The 11,054-nt window shown below is 34.2% G+C and overlaps 2 protein-coding genes, 1 long non-coding RNA gene and 1 pseudogene across 4 annotated transcripts; 3 read left to right on the forward strand and 1 right to left on the reverse strand.

Annotated features, from left to right (window-relative positions):
* The first annotated feature begins 294 nt into the window (after positions 1 to 294).
* LOC106297199 lies at positions 295 to 1,087 on the forward strand (annotated as a pseudogene).
* A 5,305-nt stretch (positions 1,088 to 6,392) lies between these two features.
* Positions 6,393 to 6,983, forward strand: LOC106299685. The gene is made up of 3 exons (XR_001261839.1): positions 6,393 to 6,587; positions 6,657 to 6,694; positions 6,854 to 6,983. It is a non-coding gene; the product is annotated as an uncharacterized LOC106299685 (long non-coding RNA).
* A 539-nt stretch (positions 6,984 to 7,522) lies between these two features.
* LOC106296604 lies at positions 7,523 to 8,388 on the forward strand. 2 transcript variants are annotated; one of them, XM_013732777.1, is made up of 2 exons: positions 7,523 to 7,734; positions 7,808 to 8,388. In XM_013732777.1, the coding sequence occupies exon 2, from the start codon at positions 7,870 to 7,872 to the stop codon at positions 8,143 to 8,145; it is 276 nt and encodes a 91-aa protein (XP_013588231.1). In that variant the 5' UTR covers positions 7,523 to 7,734; positions 7,808 to 7,869; the 3' UTR covers positions 8,146 to 8,388. The 2 variants fall into 2 exon arrangements, with proteins under 2 accessions (XP_013588231.1, XP_013588230.1); XM_013732776.1 differs by having other exon boundaries at positions 7,526 to 7,734; positions 7,827 to 8,388.
* Positions 8,389 to 8,774: 386 nt separating this feature from the next.
* On the reverse strand, positions 8,775 to 10,146 carry LOC106296602 (AP-2 complex subunit sigma). The gene is made up of 6 exons (XM_013732775.1): positions 9,964 to 10,146; positions 9,793 to 9,891; positions 9,647 to 9,697; positions 9,378 to 9,551; positions 9,208 to 9,267; positions 8,775 to 9,087 (listed from the first exon to the last, which is right to left on the reverse strand). The coding sequence occupies exons 1-6, from the start codon at positions 9,964 to 9,966 to the stop codon at positions 9,046 to 9,048; spliced, it is 429 nt and encodes a 142-aa protein (XP_013588229.1). The 5' UTR covers positions 9,967 to 10,146; the 3' UTR covers positions 8,775 to 9,045.
* Positions 10,147 to 11,054: the final 908 nt, after the last annotated feature.

An 11,054-nucleotide genomic window follows, 5' to 3' on the forward strand; every position in this document is an offset into this window, starting at 1 on the left:
CGTCATTACCATATGTATATAAAGACCAGTTGATCGACCTAATAATACACACAAGTTCCCCTCTTCGTTCACAACAAATTCAAACTTTGAAATTATGGAGAATTTGGTATTAATTTTTATTTGATGGAAGTATAAAATAGAAATTAAACTTTTATGGAGAACTCAACGGGCATAATCTAAACGGGTCTGGGCATCCTATATTTAATATATTCGTAAGTAAAATTTTTAATAACTTGATTTTCTTTTGTTGTTACTTTTTATCGCTTTTGTTTTAACTATTTTTTTTTTTTTTTCTTGAACAACTTCCCCGACAGAAAGCTTCACGAACCGTTGATCAAGGATTTCACGCGGATGATTCTCGAAGGTCTGGTCTCGATCCACGGCCACGGTTATGTGCATTGCGACATGAAATCAGACAATATTCTTGTGTTCCCTTCTTCGACAGAACATTCTTCATCACGGTACGAGCTGAAGATTTCTGATTTCGGAAACTGTCTGGAAGTAGGACAAGTTCCTCACTCCTGGGCGAAGGATTTTCCGTGGGTTGGTACTCCGAATTACATGCTGCCGGAGTCTGTCCGTGACGGCGTCGCAAACAAAACCCTAGATTTATGGTCGGTGGGATGTCATGTACACGGGCGTGGTTCCTTGGGAAGGTGTTAAAGTCAGTGATATAGCTGCTCGTCTCCGTTGTGGTGAAGCTCCAAAGATCCCACAGAGTTTGCCTTCCGATGCAAAGGATTTTATCGAGACGTGTTTCTCAAGGAACCCTGAGGAGAGGGGAAGCGCGTATGAGTTGTTGTTTCATCCGTTTTTGCCTCGTCCACAAGTTGCAGAGGAAGAGAATAAAACAGGGGAGAAGAAGCTAAACTCGTTTCTGCTGAGGTTGTTGAAGTTGAAAATCAGACGAACTACTTCCATGAAGAAATCAGCGAAGGATGCTGTTCTTGTTGCAGACAAGGAGTCTCTGAAGTTGAGGATGAACCCACATTTTAAGAGAACCCTAAACAAAGTCTTGAGTTTGAAGAATCATGCCTTTGAAGAAATCCACCGACTTCAGTTTAGTGTCGGTTCGCTAAGAGTTTAGTCTGATAGTTTCTGTTCATTAAGGTTTAGTAGGACTCTCGTTTATCTCTCTGTTCATTAACGTTTAGTAGGTCTCTTGTTTATATGTTCAAAGCTTTTGAAGAAATCGACTGACTTCAATTTAGTGTCTGTTCATTAAACGTTTAGCATCTGTGTAGCATGTAGAGAGTATATCCTCTCCATTAATGTTTAGTAAGTAGACTCTGTTCATTTACGTTTAATAACCGTTTCTTATGTAGATTGTACTTTATATCCTTAATGTTTAGTGTATAGTTTCTGTTGATTAAGTTTAGTATATCTCTTATTTAGCTCGTAGATCAAATTTACGCTTATCCGAGCTCTCACTATGACTTTATAATTGCTAATATAATACTTTTTTCAGTCTATATTTCTCATTATACAGAGATCTCTTCTCTGAAAACTCCAGTCTCGATCTTTTTACTGTGGTCAGCAATCGAAAAGAAGCATCTTTTAACACTTGGTATCCTAATATACCTGAAAATAAACCATTGATGAATGTGTTAGTGCAAAGATGACAGGTAAATCAAGAAACAAAATGTATACAAGCAGCCAACTATTGCTTTATTAGAAATCGTCTAAACAATTTATTACAAAGACTTGTTTATCAGTTTTACATAACATGTTAACACCCTAACAGCTGCTACTGAAAGATTCCTAATCTATCCAAATTTGTCCCTCTGTCGTCAGTACTTCAGCATCTGCTTCAGCACGACCCAAGAACACCCCTAAGGGATTTTCACCCTTCCTCTATAATAATAGCCAATGTCTTGTGGAATACACACGACTCCATAGCTCTTTTATAGTGATCTCCACGTTTCTGAAACCCTAGTCTCCAAGGAACATGGATATGGACAACTTCCATATCAATAAGTACACTTTCATTTTCTTGAAATACACTTATTCCTCAAGGCATAGACTTGCTCCCCAAGTTTATCTCTTGCCTTTCCTCCACGGTATAAACTTGCTCCTCAAGTTTATCACACACCAATTCAGCATCTTGCATCCACATGGTCTCCACCACTCTGCATGCTTCCTGGTTCACTCTCTGACACACTGTCCCAGCAACTATTTCAACGACTACGTCAAGACATAAACCCTCAGTTTATCCTTCTCCATCTCAGCATATCTTGCATCCACATGGTAACCCACCACTCCGCATACCTTATGTAGTAACGACTAATGCATCCAGCATCAGTGACTTCGCCGCCTAATTAGTCACGAAAGACTATTGACATCTACAAGCTCTACTTGCATCTTCAGAATGCTCATTGGCTTTTCATCTCCAACTAAACAAACCAAAACTGGAACAAGCTTTACGACCAAACAACAAAATTATGTTGCTCCTGAAAACGTAGAGGAAATGCCTTAGGCACACAAGAGTTCCAGAGACTATCGAAAGACAAGAGTTCCAATGAAGATAATTAACAGCTACAGATGCAACTAGTTAGTCTTGAATGTGATAGCAGGAATTAGCTTTTATAGATCAGTAAGTTTGATCTAAATCAAATTTTGTAAAAAATCTTTAGAATCTCAAGATATGACTGTGCCAGTAGAAAGGTTGCTAGTGGAGGGCAGCTTATGGGTTTAACGACGGTGGTCTTAATGTAGAACCTTTTAAGCAATCTACGGAGTCGACAGAGGTCCCAAATGCTAATTTTGTTACATCTGGTGTATGTCAAATACAGTTAACGTTGGTTCACAAGAAACAACTCGAGCTCGACCTCTAGAGCCTGTAAGCGCTCTTCTGTGTGATGCTTTTATGTTATGGGAAATGTTTCCACATTTCTTGTACGCTTTAGAGAGAATCATATATATTGTCAAGCAACAAACTTTAATTCTGATTTTTCTTTTCAGTTCAAAAAAAAAAAAAACTTTAATTCTGATTAGCCAAACATTTATCTGTTACCAAAATATGTCTGAATACGCGTTGTTAGTATAGCTGCCGAAGAAGTTGCATATATTTCAGTGGAATGAATGAGTTTTTTTTTTAAATCTTGGTGGTATCTCAGACCTATGGAAAGACCGAACTAATCTCCAAATCGGTGGTGTGATCTATGGATAGACTCTCGTTCCAGTATTCAAATGAGAACTAAAACATACATATCCGCGTGGCTACATGATGAAGTGAAGTGGAGTGTCATCGAACTCATGTTTTATATGGTTTCCATATTCCAATATAGTTCTTTTCCCAGTTTTATATGGTTTCCATATCGTGTTTCTACAGATAAACTTTTTGCTATTGTGCAACTATGATATTTTTGCCAAAGGCCAACTTTGATTTTCCACTGTAGAACATTCACATTGGTAAGAGCAGCTCTTAATTTATATAATATTAAAATAATAAAAATCATGAAAAATAGTATAGAAAAGAAGCACATATTATTGTCCGAAAGCGCTTTATTTCTTTTGGACAGACACTCATCCAATGTGTTATTATCTAATTGGTGCTATATATTTTTGACATTGAAATTTAATTTTTTTAATAACATTAACTTAGAATATTAATAAAATTAGGCTGAGAGACACATTTAAATAGACTCTTTGATGCTGATGTTTTTCCTATCTCTGGCACATTTTTTTAACGTAAAATCTCTACTTACGCACCAATACAATAACCGAAGTTGGAAACCTTGGAAAACAAGTATTGTATTGTCGATAATTATATTATAATGCCTCGCGATAATCTGTTATATATTTATATTATTGTTATAAAATGCTGTTGCTGGATTTGATATCTCTATAATATTATTTAAGAAGTTATTTTCTACTTGTCTCGCTGGCATTAACTTTTACGATGGTTTATTACATTGATATTTTTAATGAATTAAGTATATTAATATAATTTTCATTATTAATATTTTTATATTTTCTTTCTTTTCATTAATAAATAAATTCTCTTTTAACCAAATTTTTTTATCAGAATGAATAAATTTATATAGTTGAAACATGTGTTTATAAAAAAACTAATTTTCCTTTTATATAAATTCTAAATTAATTTATAAACTTTTAGTTATATATTTTTAAAATCCACTTTAGTTGAATAAATTTTCTTAGGATATTAAAAATAAAGTATCTCATTTTAATAAAAAATGAAACTACCTGATTATATTTTTGATAATTATACGATTTTCTATTTCTACAAAAATCTCCTCACAAATTTATGTAATTTTCATTTTTCTTACATTATGAATTCATAATCCTAATACTATTTACATGTCCCCAAAATCTATATATAATTAAACAACTGATCTCCTAAATTTAAACTATCAAACTATCAAACTATCAACACAAATCTAAAATATCAGACTTCATTCATGGGTCATAGAAAATCTCTTTATTTTATAAAGAAATATGATATATTTCTTTGTGGGGAAACAATTTTCATGGTTTCCATCAGAGAAATTCATTCATCTTTGGTACATGCAAAAAACAAAGTGAATATCATGAAGCTTTGGAGAAAATATTTCAAAGGAACTGTCTCTGTTGAGATGGTATTGATGATAAGATCATTTTTAAAACACATATTTTTCAACTTCTGCTAACCTACAGTTGTAAAAAAAAAATATTTGCTCTTCAGTTCTATATAACCTCTACCTTTTATTCTCATGATTTCATAGGAGAACTGTATTCATGCAACAGTTAAAGGTAATAATTTGTTTAATAAGTTTGAGAGTAAGTTGGTAGAATGTGAATCGAAAATAATTAGCACATTTAATACCAATTCTTACACAGGTGATTTTAGAATTTTATAAATAAATATCATGGCTAAGTTGAATATTTTGCATTAAAAAGTATAACACTGCAACTAATCAACTTATAAACAAAATTGTAACTAAAATAACATAAAAATACACAAACAAATAAAACTAAAACTAATAAAATATTACAAAAGCTATATCTTGTTTTCTTAAAAATATTCATGTTCAATGTGGGTGAATCACCTGGTATATTGTATATAAGATAACTAGAAAGACTTGTAGATAAGTCTTACCTTCGCTTATAGATAAGCTATATATTCCCATTATGTTTAGAAATAATGAGAAGTCAGTATGTTGATATGCTCAAATTTACCCTAAGAGCAACTCTGTAATTTCAGAGTGTTAATTTTATATAGAGTAGAAACTCTATAAATTAATAGTCGGTAAATTAATAAATACTATAAATTAATAAATTTTTCCGGTCCCAAGTTTGACCGGTTCAAAATATGACACAAATCGATAAAATAATAAGATAATAATTTTTAAAAAATTATATGTAAATATATGGTCTCATTAACATTACAAATTAGTAATTTATATGTATATATATTTTATACATGTACAAACAAGCCATTATATTGTTCATTTTATATTCATAATAGATAAATATTTAAAACTATATTTTTATTCTATGATTTTCAAATAGAAATAAAATACAACATAATAGAATGATATACTATACTTAGACAATAAAGTAAAATAATATACTATATTATCTTCAATAATTATTATGAAAAAGAAAAGTTTTCAGAGGAGGAGGAGTATGAGTAGAAAGGAAGATAGGGGTAGAGAGGACAGAGAGGAGAAGAGATATATATATATATATATTTTGTAAGGTTACATTTTATTTTATGTAAATGAGTAAAATATAATAGAACATACTGCATAAATATCATTGTTTACCTTCTGCAATTTTGACTCATCTTCGTTGTCGTTTGTTGAACCATTATATCATTTATCACTAGAATGCTTGCATGATTCACCTTAATCTTTATCCAATTGATATGATTGTTAGGAAGACGACTATAGATTTCCGGCGACTAGCAATCTAGTTTTTTTTTTCAAATCTATTAATTGTCTTTTGTGGTGGATGTGGCGGTGGTGGGTACAATGATGGTTGACAAATGATGATTATGATTATGGAAGAAATGATGGCAATTATAAGAAAATAGTGCTGATTACGGAGGAAGCTGTTGTTCATGGAATGTTGGTTGATATGAAGGAGGCGACGTTGATTATAGAAGAATCGATGGTGGTGACTGATAATGAAAAAAAAATTGTTTGTTTTTCTCAACCGGTAAATAAAGGGTAACATCCTCTATATACTAAAGCGCAAGTCGCATGACCAATAAGATTTTGACACATGGATTATTACAAAATTATATTTAAAATAATAAAACAAAGATAAAATCAAATAAAGCAAAAGATAAAACACGTTATTAAGGCTTAACAGAATTACATGTCAGTTTACATTATTACAATATAAGTAATTACTAAATCGTAATACTCCAACAATTCTTTCCCACACCTCCACTCCACGATCGCCAATTACCACTTATATACAAGCAATCTCTGAAAAACTACATTTATTCCACCATTTATATGTGTGAGGTGTTATTCTATGTTCGTGTAATAATTTATGTCCAACACAGAAAAAGAAAATTTCTCTCCTACTCAAATCAACAAATATTCCAACACCGGCATGCAAGGTTTCTATTTGAGGTAAATTGGCATTTAAAAGAAAAACCTAAATTACAAACAAAATGAATGAACATTCTCTGCAACAAACAGAATGCAAGAGGAGAATCATGCATAATCTGAAACCAGTGGTATCGTTATTTGTTCTTTGATTCTCTCTTTCTCGTATTACTCTTTTAAAATCCTTTCTTTCATTTTTGTAGCCGTCATATACTTTTTTTTTTTGGTAAAATAGCGTCATATACTTGAAGAATCTCACCCCAGAGCTAACAAATAATGTTGTGATGCAGTTTTCAAAATTTGTGCAAAGACAACCCAAAAGCCTAACATTTTACTGGGGAAAACGAGTGTGTCAACAACTTCAATGAAGCAAATTGGGTATTTACAAATCTGTTTGTCTATAAAAGAGCATATTCGTCTAAAAACGTAAATCTGTCATTTAAAAGTTATTGTACATATGTGTTTATTTTTATTGTTTTTAATTTCCAGTCGATCAAATTTAAGGACATTTTATCTTTAAAAGAGATTCAATTAAAAAATACAAAAAATTGTGACATATAAAAAGTATACGTAACTATAATTTATGTGTTCTAGATATATTAACTTATTTTATGAAAACTGCTTATATATATGCATCTGCTCTTTTCGAAGAAAATCATAATAAATTTTTTTAACGTTTTTAACTGTTTTGTTTTAATGGAGCCCCTTCTAATTTTGATGTGATGTAATTTAACTGCAGAAAATGTGACTAAAACAATTTCTATCTTGATAAAAGCAAAAATATAAAGAATGTTGTAATTTTTTAAGAAAATGACAATTTAGATGCAAGCATATGCTGATCCGTGTGTGGCACGGGTTGATACACTAGTAGTATATATTTTAGAAATATTAGAGATTTTTTTATATTTTTGTCAGATTCTTAATTATACTTTATATTTAGCAGTTATATGGTGCAATTTCCAAAAAGAAATTGTTTGAGGCTTTTTGTTAAATGAGCTTCTTATACAATAAGAGAGTATTTTAGATTTTGATCCGGTGCAATTTCCTAAAAGAAAATTGTTTGGGGCTTTGCGGTAAATGGGCTTCCTAATATTTGTTCACCCTAATTTTGTAACTTCCTTGTTCATAATCGTCGCCTTCATCTTCTTCTTTGTTTCTTTTCCAGCGTCAGGTACCCAACTTAATTTCATCTAAATTCGTTAGGCTTCTACGCTTAATATATGCTTGTAACGCTGAAATTTCAGTCCAACTCTTTTGTTTCAGATTCGAAATCGAAAGTTAAAAGAAGTAAATATCAGGCTTGATAATGGAGATTGAGACTCACGACTCAGCAGTACCTGTGAAGAATCTGGTTAAAGTCGCGTTCAAACTTGGAACAGAGAGCTACACGGTTGATGCAGTCCAAGGTGACACTGTTTTAGACCAATTGGTTTCGATGAAAGAGGTAAGTATGAAGATACTCAAGGAGTTTATTACAAAGCATAATGTTCTTGATCATGTCCCTGATGAAAGCTTGTCTGACGAAGGAGATGAGGATGATGCTGTCAAATGTCCTGTGAAGCCCAAGAAGACAAAGATTTGAGATGGACTTCCCTTTTAAAAAACCTTGTTTCATTACTCAAACTGCTATCTTTTTTTCTCTCTCTATGGATTGCATATGTTAGCTGTCTGTTTTGTTTATCTGAGAAGAATATGAAAACTGTTAGGTTAAGCATTAATCTTGATGCACTCCATAGGACAGGTGTTACTTGATTTTTACTGGATGTTGGTGATTGCATTGCTTGTGAAGAGCATATCCATTGAATGCTCATCGAGTTTTCGACTAGCTCTTGGAACTTTTGTTGAAACTGTGGGAACACAATCATATGAAAAATGCTCAACTGAATAGACTCAACAGAGCAGAAGTACTGAACCATGGTGCGTAAGGGCATTAGATGCATGAAATGTTGATCCAGGAGCTAGCAAAGTCTCTCGTTAAGGGTTGGGTGGTTAGAGAAGTTGTCAGGTTTCTGCCACTGAAATTAAGAGTTTACGTGACCTGATAATTAGGTAGATACAGCAGCAGATGGTTGAGATGTGGCTTATATAACCAGAAGCTGATTCACCAAAGAAACTTGTAATATCTTTACATTCCTTGCTAATTGTCACTATACTTGTTGATATTTCGACAATTACTTATCAATTTGGTTTAGGATATTCTCAGATAGCATATGCTCATACCAAACATTTTCTTTATACATACGTTGATGGCTGTGATAACTAGCAAGTAACCTCACTAGTTGAAAGAAAATCTTCTTACAGATAAAACAAATTTTGAATAGTGATCTCAACGGAATCGTTTTATATCCTTTTACAAATCTTAACATCACCATTGTCTGTCGTCTTCAACTCAACAAAGCATATCAAGTCTCTGGAGACGCCAAGGAAAAGAATGACCGAAAACATCTTAAACAATAACCCCCAGCTTATTGAGAAACAATCATCACTCTAGCTTCTCGAGCTCTGACATCCTCTCGATGATCGCCTGCAAGTTAAAAAGTTGTTTCCCAGCCTTTAGCGTTTAAGAGAGAGCATGTGTGTGTGTGATACATTGTCTTGAAAAGTTGAAAGAGAAAATCTTGAAACAAAAGAAAAAGTCACATACCCTTTTGCTTGTTTCTTGAAGCTCTCCAGCAAGAATGAATTCATCAAGTATCAAGTACACCTGTTAAAATCAAACATATATGGGGAAGTCTACTCAATGCTTGCATATATATATATATATATATATATACATAAGGAGGGTAAGAGCCACAAGAAAGAGAGGTATGGTACCTTGTGGAAGTTGAAGACCAAATCAAGCTCACAGACATTGCTGAAGAAGTGATCCAAAATCTCCACAAACAAATGGATGCACTCAAGGTAAGCCAACTCATTGTCCGTTATGTCCACGCACACGGAGAAAAACAGTCCAGCGTAACGCCTGTATATCACCTTGTGTGTTCTAAACTGAAACATGGACGGTGACAGATTCACAAAGCTAAAAACTTGGAATCAAATGGTTAGCTTTCTATCACTACATGTCGAGAAACGAAAGCACAAACCTCAACGAAATTGGTGAACTTGGCATCGCGGTTCACCACTAACCTATGAACCTGAGGAGATGATTAAGAATCAGGAAGAGGAAGCCAAAGGATTGAAAGAGGAGGATCAATGATAAAGAGAGAGAGAGAGAGAGAGAGAGAGAGACCTCGTATTCGACTTTGTGTTTCTCCGATTCTTCGAGAGGGACATAGTACTTGGCAAGACGAGTCTTCCCTTGTCTGTTCTGCAATAATATGAATCGGATCTGCAAACCGACACGAGATATTGAGACAGAGAGAGAAGGATCAACAAAGTGGAGAAGAGACAAAGCAGTAACCATTTTCTCTGGAGATTTTACGAGCGATCAGACCTGAGATGTAACCCAATTTTCTTCGATTCGGATCTCTCTCGCTTTGAACTTTCACGAAACTGCCCCCCACCTTAGACAAGGAAGGAATTCTAACTTTTTTCTTTTTTTTTTTTCTTCAGCTGCCCAAATAAGCCAAGCCAAGTAAAGGAATTCTAACTGTATACCACAAATTTTTAATATCATTTTCGAATTTTTTTTGTCAACTGTTTTTGTTTTCATTAAAACCTCTTGGAATAAAAAAAAGAAAAAAAAGTCTATTTCAACTTCGATAATTTCCGTTTACCTTTTTCTATCCACAATCTCGAAATTAGATCTTTTGCCAGTAATGAGTTGCTTTACTCCATATCACACCCTTATTTCTCTCCCAGACACGATAACCAACCCTTATTTCTCTCCCAGACACGATAACCAAGGTAGCTTGTAACTCCAGTTTACCCCTACCCATAGTTTTCACCCACCCGGTTTTTTACCCCTTTTAGTTACTGAGTTCGATCTGAATTTTCCTGGTCACTTCACCAACCTGGTTTACTTCCTCTTTAAGTAACCTTTTTTAAAAAAAAAACATTTTTCCACGCTAGTGGTTTTTCTCCCGCCGACGGCGATGGTCGGAGCTCGATCCTCAGGGCCTAATCTCTCCGCTAGTTCGTCTTCCCCGCTGGCTATCTACTTTTCTAGCCGCCAGTCAGCTTCAAAACCCTGAAAGTCGGGAAAACCTAGAGTCGACCGCTACTCCTCTAGGATTACGCTTCTTGTTTGAAGCGAGCTATTGCGCTATCCTTGATCCCCACTACATCCTCCTTGCTTCTCCTTGACCACCTAGTGAAAACATGTCTCGCCGCCTCACTGCTGAAGAAAAAGGCAAGGGTGTCCGTACACCGGCACCAAGTGGTAACTACAAACGCATTCGAGCACCAGAACTCGACACATCTGCACTGATACATGCCAATCTCTTGACGCTCATAGGCCGCCTCACCAACCCGCAGGCACAACAAGTTAAAGACGTTATCTCCGCTCTGCCAAAGAAATGGAATCTAGAGGGTTCTGTTACTGGTTCGGAA

This window comes from Brassica oleracea, chromosome C6 (assembly GCF_000695525.1).
Source record: "Brassica oleracea var. oleracea cultivar TO1000 chromosome C6, BOL, whole genome shotgun sequence".
In the NCBI taxonomy this organism is placed as follows: domain Eukaryota; kingdom Viridiplantae; phylum Streptophyta; class Magnoliopsida; order Brassicales; family Brassicaceae; genus Brassica; species Brassica oleracea.